Source organism: Macaca mulatta, chromosome 14, assembly GCF_049350105.2.
Source record: "Macaca mulatta isolate MMU2019108-1 chromosome 14, T2T-MMU8v2.0, whole genome shotgun sequence".
Classification (NCBI taxonomy): domain Eukaryota; kingdom Metazoa; phylum Chordata; class Mammalia; order Primates; family Cercopithecidae; genus Macaca; species Macaca mulatta.
This window is the reverse complement of record NC_133419.1, coordinates 9,363,077-9,377,754: the sequence shown is the minus strand read 5'-3', so window position 1 is coordinate 9,377,754 and position 14,678 is coordinate 9,363,077. Positions and strand designations below refer to the sequence as shown.

Below are 14,678 nucleotides of genomic sequence, written 5' to 3'. Positions count from 1 at the left end.
AAAAAAAAAAAAAGAAAAGAAAAAAGAGCTCTCTTTCGTCCTTTCCATGAGGCAAATGAAAACACAGCTTGTAATTAGGCCCCTTACTTGTCTTTAAACGCCTCTCCACCCAATTCCTAGCTACAGTCAGTTCTTCAAAAGTTAAACACAGGCCAAGTGGGGTGGCTCATGCCTGTAATCCCAGCATTTTGGAAGGCTGAGGTGAGAGGATCACCTAAGCACAGGAGTTCAAGACCAGCCCAGACAACACAGCGAGACCCTCGTCTCTACAAAAAAATTTTAAAAATTAGCCAGGCTTGGCCGGGCGCGGTGGCTCAAGCCTGTAATCCCAGCACTTTGGGAGGCTGAGGTGAGAGGATCACCTAAGCACAGGAGTTCAAGACCAGCCCAGACAACACAGCGAGACCCTCATCTCTACAAAAAAATTTTAAAAATTAGCCAGGCTTGATGGCATGCACCTGTAGTCCCAGTTACTCAGGAGACTGACGTGGGAGGATTGCTTGAGGCTGCAGTGAGCCATGATCGTGCCACTGCACTCCAGCCTGGGTGACAGAGTGAGACTCTGTCTCTAAAAAATGTTAAAAAAGTTAAATATAGTTGGCCGGGCGTGGTAGCTCACGCCTGTAAACCCAGCACTTTGGGGGGCCGAGGCGGGTGGATCACGAGGTCAGGAGAACAAGACCATCTTGGCTAACACGGTGAAACCCCGTCTCTACTAAAAATACAAAAAATTAGCCAGGCTTGATGGCAAGCACCTGTAGTCCCAGTTACTCAGGAGACTGACGTGGGAGGACTGCTTGAGGCTGCAGTGAGCCATGATCGTGCCACTGTACTCCAGCCTGGGTGACAGAGTGAGACTCTGTCTCTAAAAAATGTTTAAAAAGTTAAATATAGTTGGCCGGGCATAGTAGCTCACGCCTGTAATCCCAGCACTTTGGGGGGCCGAGGCGGGTGGATCATGAGGTCAGGAGAATGAGATCATCTTGGCTAATACGGTGAAACCCCATCTCTACTAAAAATACAAAAAATTAGCCAGGCGTAGTGGTGGGCGCTTGTAGTCCCAGCTACTCTGGAGGCTGAGGCAGGAGAATGGCGTGAACCCGGGATACGGAGCTTGCAGTGAGCTGAGATTGTGCCACTGCGCTCCAGCCTGGGCGACAGAGTGAGACTCCATCTCAAAAAAAAAAGTTAAACATAGTGACTTCCTGAACTCCTCCTTTTTCACAGACCTTGGATTTTTTTTTTTTTTTAATTTCTATTCACTGAAATTCTACTATGTGGCCCCTGGGAACAACAGCATGGACAGGCAAGACTTTAAGCCAGACATTTGAACAAGTTCTTTCAATGCTACTGGTAGGAAATAAAACAATCCAAGGCTGGGTGCAGTGGCTAACACCTGTAATCCCAGCCCTTTGGGAGGCTGAGGAAGGCGTATCTCTTGAAGCCAGGAGTTTATGACCACTCTGGCCAACATGGTGAAACCCTGTCTTTACTGAAAATATAAAAATTAGCCGGGCATGGTGGCTCATGCCTGTAATCCCAGCTACTCAGAAGGCTGAGGCAGGAGAATCGCTTGAACCCAGGAGGCGGAGGTTGCAGTGAGCCGGGACTGTGCCATTGCACTCCAGCCTGGGCGACACAGTCAGACTCTGTCGCAAAGAAAAAAAGAAAATATAGAAACGCCCAAGGCAGGCCAGGCGCAGTGGCTCATGCCTGTAATCTCAGCACTTTGAGAGACAAAGGCGGGCGGATCACGAGGTCAGGAGATCGAGACCATCCTGGCCAAGATGGGTAAACCCTGTCTCTACTAAAAAAAAACTAGAAAAAATTAGCCGGGTGTGGTGGCGGACGCCTGTAGTCCCAGCTGCTCAGGAGGCTGAGGCAGGAGAATGGCGTGAATCCGGGAGGTGGAGCTTGCAATTAGCCGATATCATGCCACTGCACTCCAGCCTGGGTGACAAAGCGAGACTCTATCTCAAAAAAAAAAAAAAAGAAAAAGAAAAAGAAACACCCAAGGCAATAATTTTATGTTCTCCCAAACTTACTCCCCAGTTAACAGCTGCATTGCACTGATTTTCAAACTTTTGTGACTGTGACTCACAGTGAGAAGTATTCATATCTGTATAAATATCTGAAACAAATGTTTCAGCAAACACTACTTACCTTTACTACATGGGTAAAGGTAGTAATGTTTTCAGTTCTGTTCATTCTGTTTCATTTTTGTTAATGCTACTAAGTTGAACCATTTGAAATACATCTGTGTACTCAAAACTGTCAAATATGGGCAATTTCATACAGTTCAACCTATTTGTGACACTAATTTTACAATCCACTTCCTTAATGGACTGCATCTCATAGATTAAAAAACATTGCTGGCCGGGCGTGGTGGCTCAAGCCTGTAATCCCAGCACGTTGGGAGGCCGAGATGGGCGGATCACGAGGTCAGGAGATCGAGAACATCCTGGCTAACACGGTGAAACCCCATCTCTACTAAAAAAAATACAAAAACCTAGCCGGGCGAGGTGGCGGGCGCCTGTAGTTCCAGCTACTTGGGAGGCTGAGGCAGGAGAATGGTGTGAACCCGGGAGGCGGAGCTTGCAGTGACCTGAGATCCGGTCACTGCACTCCAGCCTGGGCGACAGAGGAGACTCCATCTCAAAAAGAAAAAAAAAAAAAGACATTGCTAAGTGGGCATATTTCCAGTTAATGTTTTTTTTTTTTTTTTTGAGGCGGAGTCTCACTCTGTCCCCCTGGCTGGAGTGCAGTGGCGCGATCTCGGCTCACTGCAAGCTCTGCCTCCCGGGTTCCCGCCATTCTCCTGCCTCAGCCTCCCAAGTAGCTGGGACTACAGGCGTCCGCCACCACGCCCGGCTAATTTTTTGTATTTTTAGTAGAGACAGGGTTTCACCGTGGTCTCGATCTCCTGACCTTGTGATCCGCCCGCCTCGGCCTCCCAAAGTGCTGGGATTACAGGCGTGAGCCACCGCGCCCGGCTAATGTTATTTTTAAAACTAAAACAGGACTGAATTTGTTTTTGTTTTTCATTTCATATGGCGCGGACATCTTTCCACACTGCTATCTTACAGCTCTACCTCACTGTTTTCTGTTTCTTTGAGACAGGGTCTAACTCTGTCATGAAAACTAGAGTGTAGTGGCATTATCACGGCTCACTGCAGCCTCGTCCTCCCAGGCTCCCACCTCAGCCTCCTAGACAGCTGGGACCACAGATGTGCACCATCACACCTTTTTTTTTTTTTTTTTTTTTTTTTAGTAGAGACGGGGTTTCACCGTGTTCGCCAGGATGGTCTCGATCTCCTGACCTCGTGATCCGCCCGTCTTGGCCTCCCACCGTGCTGGGATTACAGGCTTGAGCCACCGCGCCCGGCCTTTTTTTTTTTTTTTTGAGACGGAGTCTCGCTCTGTCGCCCAGGCTGGAGTGCAGTGGCCAGATCTCAGCTCACTGCAAGCTCCGCCTCCCGGGTTTACGCCATTCTCCTGCCTCAGCCTCCCGAGTAGCTGGGACCACAGGCGCCGCCACCTCGCCCGGCTAATTTTTTGTGTTTTTAGTAGAGACGGGGTTTCGCCGTGTTAGCCAGGATGGTCTCGATCTCCTGACCTTGTGATCCGCCCGTCTCGGCCTCCCAACGTGCTGGGATTACAGGCTTGAGCCACCGCGCGCGGCCTTTTTTTTTTTTTTTTTTTTTTTTTTAAACAGACTCTGTCGCCCAGGCTAGAGTACAGTGGTACAATCTCAGCTCACTGCAACCTTTGCCTCCTGGGTTCAAGTGAGCACATCTGGCTAATTTTTGTATTTTTTGTAGAGATGGGAGTCTCCCTAAGTTGGCCAGGCTAGTCTTGAACTACTGGGATCAAGCAATTCACCCACCTCAGTCTCCCAAAGTGCTGGGATTACAGGCATGAGCCACTGAGTCCGGCCCGCTTCACGTTTTAAGGGCTTCATGGAATCCACATGCACCTACCCCGGCTTAGGTAACCTGCCCTCACTGGAGACAGTTAGGTTTTTTCCAACTTCTTGCTGTTCCAAACTATGCCACAGTGAATTTCCGCGTCATATCCAGAATGCCTGTGGTGCAGGCTCCTAGAAGGAGGATGGCAGGCTCCTACCTCCAGGCATTTCCCTTTTTTTTTTTTTTTTTTTTTTTTTTTTTGAGATGGAGTCTCGCTCTGTCGCCCAGGCTGGAGTGCAGTGGCACAATCTTGGCTCACTGCAACCTCCGCCTCCCAGGTTCAAGCAATTCTCTGCCTTAGCCTCCCGAGTGGCTGGGATTACAGGTGCCACTACCACACCCGGCTAATCTTTTGTATTCTTAGTAGAGACAGGGTTTCGCCAAGTTGGCCAGGCTGGTCTTGAACTCCTGACCTTGTGATCCACCCGCCTCAGCCTCCCAAACTGCTGGGATTACAGGTGTGACCCACCACGCTCAGCTAGCATTTCCCATTTTGATCTTAGTTGGGTTTCAAAGTCTCTGGGTAGGCGCTATGCTCAGTTTCTTCCTTTGTGTGTGTCTGATGGAGGGTAAATGGTGCTGACCCAAGGGTCCCACTCAGGCAGCCTATCTGTTCAGCCCTCCTCTGACCACAAGCCCCTTTCTGCAAGATGGGAAGCTCCAGCTTCTTCCAGACCGCTGTCTAGGCAAACTTCATGGAGGCATGAAGACATTGTGCTTTACCATTGACCAGACCTGAGTTTGAATCTCACCCATGCTCCTTAAACACTTGGGATTCCATTATCATAGCTACGAAAAGAATAGAAACCTCTCAGGGTTGCAGGGAGGATGAAGCTGAACACGTGGAGCGCATTGCAAACAGTTACACAGGAGTTAGCCATTGTCTTCAGCTGGTGCTGACAGCTCTTTCCCAAGCATGAGAGAGGATCTTCTGCGCTGCCTATTCACATTTAGCCTGCAGCCGGCTGGGGCACCAAATTAAGACAATAAGGCTCTCTCCTGAGTTTACAATAGGCTTGATGCTTGACCTATTTCCTCACTTCCTCTGGACTTCTTTTTTTTTTTTTTGAGACGGAGTCTCGCTCTGTCGCCCAGGCTGGAGTGCAGTGTCCAGATCTCAGCTCACTGCAAGCTCCGCCTCCCGGGTTCCCACCATTCTCCTGCCTCAGCCTCCCGAGGAGCTGGGACTACAGGCGCCCACAACCGCGCCCGGCTAATTTTTTGTATTTTTAGTAGAGACGGGGTTTCACCGTGGTCTCGATCTCCTGACCTTGTGATCCGCCCGCCTCGGCCTCCCAAAGTGCTGGGATTACAGGCGTGAGCCACCGCGCCCGGCCTCCTCTGGACTTCTTAAGCGCTAAGGTAAAGAATGAAACTCTTGGACAAAGCCATTCATTCAACAACAACTATTTATCGAGCACCTACTACATGCCAGCCACTGTGCTAAGCACCATCTGGGTTTTTCCATCCGCAAAAGTAGGAATTGTGCTTCTCAACAGGGAAACGCTGGGCCTCTGGGTGGGGGAGCCTTTGGGACCGGACTACAATTCCGTCATTGGAACCCAGGGACGCCCCGCACGTTTCCGAACGGCCTCCAGGGGGCACCGCCGCCCTGAACTGAGAGCCACAGGAGCAGGGTAGGGGGAGGCCCAACTTTCTGCTCTGTCACTGGCAGATTAAGGACGATGCCGAGGGCCCAGAGGAGCAGGATTTGGACCGTGTTGCTGGGAACAGGGGCCTACACTGGCCCCAAGATAAGTTCGTCCGTACCTGGAGACCCTGGGTTCTGACTCTGAGGTCAGACGCAGCCAAGATGCAACTCAGGAACTTCAAGGTTTCCGCTCCGGCCCAGAGCCCCGGTCTGGCGGGGGAAAGGATAGGGGTGTCGCCCTTGCTCCCCCAGCCTCAGCCTTCGGGAGGCGCAGCCTCAGGGCGGGCGGCAGCACAAAAGGCTCCTGCGCCGCTAGGGGCACTCTCGCAGCAGCTGCGCGGGCGACCTCGCGATCACGTGCGGCGGGGGCGGGACCAAACGAGCGTCCAGCCAATTGGCTATGCCGTCGGCGAGCGTGATAGCCAATAGGAACCGGGAGCGGGGTCCCGGGACTGGGAAGAAACGGCGGCCGGGAGGGGCTCCGGGGACCATGGGGCTCCTGACCATTCTGAAGAAGATGAAGCAGAAAGAGCGGGAGCTGCGACTGCTCATGCTGTATCCTCCAGACGCCGGAGCCGCGGGGGTAGCGGGGCCCCGCCGGGCGGGCGGTGCCGGGCGCCCCCTGTCGGGAGCGGAACGCGGCGGCCGGCGCGTCCCAACTGCCCCTGGCGTCACCACGCCGGCCCCACCAATCGCCCAGGGGGCCGGGAGGCGCAGCACCCCTGGCCTGGGGCTGGGGCCAGCTCCGAGGGCCGCAGAAGCGGGCCTGCAGGCGCAGCGGCGGGTGGCCTGAGTGTCAGGGGCGGTGGGTCCCGGAGATGACTCGGACGCCACCACCGGCGGCCTGGCGCAAGCGTGGGGCCGCTGCCTTCCCGGCTCTCATCTCCCCCGGGCCCAAGGGTTCCAGGCCCCGGCCCCGCCCTCCAGCTGCGAATCTTGGGGGCGTGCGGGGTGGCGGGTGGCGGATGTGGACTCTGCGGATCCTTTCGAGCGTGGATCCAACAGTCTGTCTCTTTGGTGCTACGCGGCCCTTGGATGACCCTGTGGCTGAGGATGTGTGTATGTGAGCCCGAGTGCCCCGTGCGCGCTGTGCGCCTTCTGAGTCCATTTAGGCGCCCACACCCGTTCCCTCTGCTCTGTGCCAGGCCCCGCGGGGGAATGGCAGGGGAGATAAGATGCTTACGTGCACATATAACTTAATAATCAAATCTCACATTTTTGAGATAGGGTCTTGCTCTGTTGCCCTGGCTGGAGTGCAGTGGCGCAGTCAAGGCTTACTGCAGCCTCCAATTTCTAGGCTCAAGTGATCCTCCCACCTCAGCCTCCCAAAACTCTGGGATTATAGGCATGAGCCACGGAGTCCGGCCCATGTCTGTTTTATTTTATTTTATTTTATTTGAGACGGAGGTTCGCTCTTGTTGCCCAGGCAGGAGTGCAGTGGCGCAATCTCAGCTCACTGCAATCTCCGCCTCCCGGGTTCAAGCGATTCCCCTGCCTCAGCCTCCCAAATAGCTGGGATTACAGGTGCCCACCACCACGCCCGGCTCATTTTAAAGAATATTTTTAGTAGAGACGGGATTTCACCTTGTTGGTCAGGCTGGTCTCGAATTCCTGACCTCAAGTGATCTACCTGCCTTGGCCTCCCAAAGTGTTGGGATTCCAGGCATGAGCCACCGCGCCCGGCCCCATGTCTGTTTTAAAGAGCTCTGAGAAAAGCATACAGTTCACTCATTTGATAAATATTGAGTGCCTAATATGTGCTAGGCACTGTCCTAGGGGCCAGGGTACTAAAACAAAAAAAAAATGTTACCTTCATGGAAATTCTGTAATGCAGGGGGGTAGAAAAATAATAACACAGGAAATAAGTAAAATATGTAATAGAGGCTGGGTGCTCAGTGGCACACACCTGTAACCCTAGCACTTTGGGAGGCTGAGGTGGGAGGCTCGCTTGAGCCCAGGAGTTTGAGACCAGCCTGAGCAACATAGACCCCGTCTCTATCTATACATATATATATTCTCCATACATATTATATATGTATATGGGCCATGCTTTGGACCATGCTTCTGGGGAACACGGCCTTCTACTGCTCCAGGATGAGCTCCCACTACATATCTATATATGGAGAATAATGCAATTTAGGGTGGTCAAAGAAGGCCAGTGTATGATGGCAGGGCATGGTGGCTCACACCTGTAATCCCAGCACTTTGAAAGACCAAGGCAGATGGATCACCTGAGGTCAGGAGTTTGAGACCAGCCTGGCCAACATGGTGAAATCCCGTCTCTACTGAAAATACAAAAATTAGCTGGGTGTGGTGGTGGACACCTTTAATCCCAGCTACCCAGGAGGCTGAGGCAAGATAATTGCTAGAACCCAGGAGGCAGAGATTACAGTGAGCCATTACACTCCAGCCTGGGTGACGAGAGAAACTCTGTCTCAAAAAAAAGTGACAGTTGAGTACATGAGGGAGGTGAGGGTTGAACCTTATAGCAGTCTGGGGGGAAACTTTAAAGCAAAGGGAACAGCAAGTCAGAGGCCCTGGGAGGACTAACTGGCATGTTCAGAGGACTGGCGAGGAGCGCAGTGTGTCTGGAGTGGGGAGGACTGTTGACTGGGAACCACCTCACCTAGGGCCTTTTGGTTTTTGGTTTTCCCTTTCAGTGAGAAGTGCAGAGGATAGAAGGAATCAGAGACCAGTTTGGCCACTGCAGTGATGCAGGCAAGATAGAATGGTGACTTGGACCATGATGGAAGTAGTGAGGTCATGGAAGTTTCTGGCCTGAGCAATTAGAAGGGTGAGGAGCCATTTGCTGAGGTGGAGAGGACTGGGGGAGAAGCGGGTTCTTGGCTCGCTGTAACCTCTGCCTCCCGAGTTCAAGCAATTCTCCTGCCTCAGCCTCCCAAGTAGCTGGGATTACAGGTGCCCAGCACCACACCCAGCTATTTTTTTTATTTTTAGTAGAGATGGCGTTTCGCCATGTTGGCCAGGGTGGTCTCGAACTCCTGACCTCAGGCGATCCACCTGCCTCGGCCTCCCAAAGTGCTGGGATTACAGGTATGAGCCACTGCGTCCGGCCTATTTGCTCTTTTGAAGGTGGGAGAAAGAACCGCAAGCTCATCAGCCAGTGGGGATGATCAAAAGGGGAAGGAAACATGGATGATGGCTTGGGGGCAGGGGGTCATCAGCGGCCAGGTTCCAGGGACTAAGGCTGGGCCTCAGGGGAAGTCTCCTCCTCATCCCTCTCCTGGACTGGGCTCATTTGCCCCAGCCCCGATGAGCAGGGAGAGGTGGTCCAGTCCAGGACCTGCCCACCCCACCACGCCCAACTGAGCTGCAGTGTTGGGAGGATAGAGGAGGGTGGTTCCCTCCCACAGTAAGCACACCCATTAATTTGCACTCTGCAGTAGCAGGTCTGGAATATTCCAGAAACACATGAGGGTGGCTTCCTCCAGATACCTGTTCTTCCCTTAGTTCTTCAAAAAGCTTGCTCCTTGTATTTTGGGTCTCAACTCCAGACACCTCAGAGGGGCCTTCCCCGGCACCCGAGCTGAAAGAGCCTCCGATGGCCCTCTCGGAAATCCTCTCTGTTGTGTTGATGGTACTAGCCAGGACCTGGCAGCTCCTTCTTTTCTCATTTGTTTGTACTTTATTGACTGTCTTCCCACTAGAGTGTAAGCTTCCTAAGGGCAGGGCTTTGTCCTCAAGCACCCAGAAGAGAGTCTGGCACATAGTAGGTGTTCAACAAATTAAGGAGCTTTTGGGCAGTAGAGATGATATTTATATCTTGATACTTTCACATTTATTGTGGGCCAATGATGGCCAGGCATGTGCTGAACTCAGTTTGATACATGACGGAAAATAATGAGTCCCCTGTGACGATGTCACCACCCGGCGGAGAACAGGGACTTCTCCTTAACCTGCTGCGCCCCAGTGGCCTGGACAATGCTGGAAAGACAACCATCCTGAAGAAGTTCAATGGGGAGGACATCGACACCATCTCCCCAACACTGGGCTTCAACATCAAGACCCTGGAGCACCGAGGGTGAGCAGGGGCCCCATGGGTGGGCCAACCCAGAGCAGGGCAGGGAAGGTGGGAGAGGGGCCCAGCTGACCCTCTTGTCACCTGCTTCTTGCCCAGCTTCAAGCTGAACATCTGGGATGTGGGTGGCCAGAAGTCCCTGCGGTCCTACTGGCGGAACTACTTTGAGAGCACCGACGGCCTCATCTGGGTAGTGGACAGCGCGGACCACCAGCGCATGCAGGACTGCCAGCGGGAGCTCCAGAGCCTGCTGGTGGAGGAGGTGGGCAGCTCCTACCCTTTGTGCAAATGTGTGGACATGTGGCCGCCTTCTCAGCAGATGCCCAGAGGGGTCTGTGGCCCCAGAGGGAAACTAGAGGCAGGCTCCATTCCTTCACTGGGCCCCCACCATGGGAGGCCCATGGTGCCAGAGGCAGGACACATGCTGTGGACTGAGATTGAGTTAACGTCCCTGGGGTGTTACTACATCAATACCCTGAGCATCAGTTTCTGTGCCTTGAAATGGTGATGATGACACCCACATCATTGGGCTTTAGGGAGGATGACCCAAGGCCAGCATGAAGCTTTGAGAGGCCGTGGAGCCTGGCTCAAGAGTCTGACTCTTCGCTGTGTGACCTCAGCCAGGGGTGGTGGCACGCACCTGTAGTCCTAGCTACTCTGGAGGCTCAGACAGGAGGATCAGTTGAACCTAGGAGGTCGAGGCTGCAGTGAGCTGTGATCATACTACTGCACTCCAGCCTCCTGGGTGACAGAGCAAGACCCTGTCTCAAAAAAAAAAAAAAAAAAAATAAGGGGCAGGGCGCGGTGACTCACACCTGTAATCCCAGCACTTTGGGAGGCCGAGATGGGCAGATCACGAGGTCAGGAGATCGAGACCATCCTGGCTAACACGGTGAAACCCCGTCTCTACAAAAATACAAAAAATTAGCCGGGCATGGTGGCGGGCGCCTGTAGTCCCAGCTACTCAGGAGGCTGAGGCAGGAGAATGGTGTGAACCTGGAAGGCAGAGCTTGCAGTGAGCTGAGATTGTGCCACTGCACTCCAGAGTGGGCAACAGAGCAAGACTCCATCTCAAAAAAAAAAAGAAGGAAACTTGCAAAGATAGTACAGAGGTCCCCCATATACCCTTTACCTTGCTTCTCCATCTTACCTAACCGTGGCCTGTCCAAACTAATAAATCAACATTGGTGAATTACTATTATCTTAATTACAGATTTTATTTGAATTTCACCAGTTTTTCCACTAATATACTTTCTGTTTCCAGTGTTTGATTGAAGCTACAACATTGCATTTAGTTGAAAATGAGGACACTTGTGAGAGTGAAAGGGGGGATTCTGCAGGCAGACTCGGGATTGTCCTGGGCACACTGCACACACCTCCTGTGTGAGTGAAGCAGGTCAAATGAGATCAGGGCCATCAGATGCTGGTCAAGGCAGGTCAAGGCCCAAGGGTTAGACCCGTCCACCCACATCTCCCAATAACAGATGCATATGTGGAAACAACTAGAATCAGAGGTGGACGGCGTGGCCTGTCGGGAGTGGAACGGTTAAAGGGCTGTGTGAACCCAGAAGCGGGAGAGATCACATTCTCTGTGCACGTCTGGTCATCAGATTGGAGCAGTCTAGAACCACAGAGAGCTCAGGGATCATCTTATCCAGCACCCCTCCCTGTTTATGGAAGAGGAAGCTGAAGCATGGGGGACAGCGGTGTCCCCTGTGGTGGTTGACTGGAACCAGAACCCTGGCCCAGAACTGCCATCGCCCATGTGGTCCAGCCTTGATGGCTATGTCCACAAACTCACTCCTGGGCCTCTCCCACCACCACAGGGCCTCACCTTGATCTTCCAGGTCGATCCTTCACCCCAGATGCTCTGGGCCGTTAGAGGAGGGGTCAGGCTGTCCTCTGAGTCCCCACCCCACCCCTCTGTCTTCTCTTCCCCAGCGCCTGGCCGGAGCCACCCTCCTCATCTTTGCCAACAAGCAGGACCTGCCTGGAGCACTGTCCTCTAACGCCATCCGCGAGGTGAGTCCAGGCCCTGGGACAGGCCCACTGAGAGAAAGGGGCTCACTTTTTTTATTTTAAAAGCATTTATTAAAAATAACCAAAAAAAGTAATAATAAAAGCATTTATTAGCCCCTGCTAGGTGGCAGGACCTATGCAGGGCACTGGGGATCCAGTGATTAATAAGGCATGGGGTGGCCCACAGCCTGGGGAAGACAGAACTGCACATGTGTTGTTCACAGGCTAACAGTAGCCAGCACAAACAGAGTGCTTTCAGTATGCTCTGCTCCTTGCATGGATTAACTCATTTCATTCTCACAACAACCTCATGAGGTAAGAACTATTATTTTACACATGGTGAAGCAGGCTCAGAGAGATTAGGTAACTTGTCCCAGGTCACACAGCCACTAAATAGACCAGAAGCCTGTCTGACCCCAGAGCCCACATTTTAACCATGATTCTAGTGCTCAAGCACCACAGTGAGAAAGAGCAGCGTTAAAATCTTGGCTGTGCCACTTATGAGCTATGTGCCCTTAGGCAGGTTGCTTAACCTCTCTGAACTTTGGTTTCCTCCTTGGTGAAATGGCTGACACAATCCCTGGCTCATGAGGACTTGAGGAGAATGAGAGAGGATGTGTGGGGCTCCTGGCATGATGCCCAGATCCTGGTGGATGCTCAAGAGCCCGTGTTGCATTTACATCACTAAGGGGCGGCACTGGTGTGGTACTGGACAGAGAGCCCAGGTGCCCCTGGGGGCTGACAAAGTCTCTCAGGGACCAGCGGGGCTTCCTGGATGGGATGACCTGGAACAGGGCCTTGAGGGAGGCATGGAGCTCCTCTGGGCTGGGGAGGGAAGGGGCTGAGGGAAGGCAGGGTCTGCAGTCACTGACCACCACCATCAGCACCTTTGTTCTTCCAGGCCCTGGAGCTGGACTCCATCCGCAGCCACCACTGGTGCATCCAGGGCTGCAGCGCCGTCACCGGGGAGAACCTGCTGCCAGGCATCGACTGGCTCCTGGATGACATTTCCAGCCGCATCTTCACAGCTGACTGAGCCACTCCAGATGTCCCTCCACCTAGCAGTCCAGGTCCCCCAACCCTCACCAAACACTATCCATGGGGGCATGGGAGTCAGCCAGCCAAACTAACACTCCCCCTCCTCCACCCCAACCTGCTGCTGCTACTGCTGCCCGCTGCTGCTCTGTGGCCACCCAGCTCCTGTGGCGGGAGGGCTGTGCCCTGGCTGTTTCCCTGGCTCCTGGCCTGGCCTTTGGCTACCATACCAAGAAAAGAGGACTGGGCGGGGAGGAGCTGCTACTGCTGCTACCGAGGCTGTGGGCCTCATCCTTCACTCAGCTGTGAAATAAACCACTCCTTGCCCTGATTCCTGGCTGAGTCATTTGTTGATTCAACAGCGTTAGAGACCACCTGGGACCCACAATCCAGCAGGGGACAGAAAGGAACAGACCATTGCAGTCAATGGTGAGCTGCGGCTATGTCAAAGGGATGCAAAAAAAGTTATAGAAGCATGGGACACGGTGCAACTGATTCCATCCAGAGGAGTCCAGGCAGGCTTCCTAGAGGAGGTCATGTTAAAACTGGGAATAAAATGTGAGTAGTTTTCCAGGTAGAGAAAGGGGAAGACGGTTCACCAGGGGAACTCCAACTCTCATAGGTATGAATTAGAAAAAGGGACACAGCTCCAGACCAGGGCTCCAACTTTTTGAATGGAACATGGGCTGAAATTCAGCTCCCAATTCTCTGTTGTAGCCAGGACCCCATGTGCAGTGGACAACCTGAATAGCTGTATGAGGCCAGCAGAGGTTCAGGCAGAGGGGATCACAGGACAGGCATGAAGAGCAAAGGCTCTTGGGAAATGGGGAGGGGCATAGAGTCATGTGTGGGAGGGAGTGCAGCCAGAGGGCGGGAGGGGGCCACATCAGGTAGGGGTAGCTGAGTCCTTTCCTGAAGGCGACAGGAACTCGGAACCAGTGCCAGGCTGGGAAAGGATAGGAAATGAGGCCACCCCAGGGGTCCAGTCCAAGTGGCAAGACTGGTGGATGTTTTCACGGCCCAGGGTCCTAACAGCTGCTTACTCTGCAGGGTTCTGTTCTAAGTACTACCCATTCAGCAATGCAGTTAGGGACAGCCCTATGCAGTGCTGCCTATCAAGACCCCCCTTTATATGGGACACTAAGGGGTGGCACTGGCGTGGGACTGTACAGAGAGCTCAGGTGCCCCGGGGAACAGATAAGCTCTCCCAGGGGCCAGGGGAGGCTTCCTGGATGGGCTGACCCTTGAGCAGGGAGGGAAGGGGCTGAGGGGAGGCACTGGCCACCACCAGTACCTTTGTCCTCCCAGGCCCTGGAGCTGAACTCTACAGCCACCACTGGTACATCGAGGGCTGCAGCCCCGTTGCTGGGAAGAACATGCTGCCTGGTATCGACTGGCTCCTGGATGACATTTCCTCCAGGAGGTTAAGTGACTTCCTCAAAGCCACGCAGCTAGGAAGTGAGGGAGCTGGACTCGAACCCAGCACACTTGGTCACTATACCTACCCTGCTGCCTCCCGAAATAGCTCAGGCCTAATTGTCTTCAATTTTTGTCTCTCTGCTCAAAATTCAAATGCCAAGGAGAGGCAGCCTGCCTGGCGCAGCTTGAGGCTCACGATTATCTTTTGATGTGGATTTGTGGCCCAACAACCCTCCCAGCAGAGTATATCCAATGGAAGAAGGGCAGTTTTCCCAAAGGAAAGTTGAATGCTATTATCAAAAGGTGAGGAAGAGACACTGGGATTTACTCTGAAGCTGGCACTAGGATCCTTTTGTGGAGGGGTAGAGACCTGTGCAAAATCTGGGTTTCCTTTTTTTTTGAGACAGAGCCTCCCTCTGTCACCCAGGCTGGAGTGCAGTGGCATGATCACAGCTCACTGCAGCCTTGACCTCCTAGGCTCAAGCCATCCTCCCATCTCCTTGCTGGGACTACAGGCTTGTGCCACCACGCCCAGCTAATTTTTTAT

The 14,678-nt window shown here is 53.1% G+C and overlaps 2 protein-coding genes across 9 annotated transcripts in view; one reads left to right on the top strand and one right to left on the bottom strand.

The window, feature by feature from the left end:
* The window catches only part of BATF2 (basic leucine zipper ATF-like transcription factor 2), a 32,305-nt gene extending 26,386 nt beyond the window's left edge, over positions 1 to 5,919 (bottom strand). For both annotated transcript variants that reach the window (XM_077962417.1, XM_077962418.1), the window contains exon 1: positions 5,739 to 5,919. The gene's annotated coding sequence lies outside the window, so the exon portion shown is untranslated. The remainder of the gene's footprint in view (positions 1 to 5,738) is intronic.
* Positions 5,920 to 6,070: 151 nt separating this feature from the next.
* Positions 6,071 to 13,043, top strand: ARL2 (ADP ribosylation factor like GTPase 2). 7 transcript variants are annotated; one of them, XR_013403566.1, is made up of 6 exons: positions 6,071 to 6,174; positions 9,551 to 9,661; positions 9,758 to 9,940; positions 11,553 to 11,680; positions 11,902 to 11,992; positions 12,579 to 13,043. XR_013403566.1 is itself a non-coding variant. In XM_015113825.3 (6 exons), exons 1-5 carry the CDS (start codon positions 6,110 to 6,112, stop codon positions 11,989 to 11,991), a joined length of 510 nt encoding a protein of 169 aa, XP_014969311.3. In that variant the 5' UTR covers positions 6,071 to 6,109; the 3' UTR covers position 11,992; positions 12,579 to 13,043. The 7 variants fall into 7 exon arrangements, 6 of the variants coding, with proteins under 6 accessions (XP_014969311.3, XP_014969310.3, XP_077818552.1 ...); XM_015113825.3 differs by having other exon boundaries at positions 9,758 to 9,920; positions 11,600 to 11,680; XM_015113824.3 differs by lacking the exon at positions 11,902 to 11,992 and having other exon boundaries at positions 9,758 to 9,920; positions 11,600 to 11,680.
* The last annotated feature ends 1,635 nt before the right edge of the window (positions 13,044 to 14,678 follow it).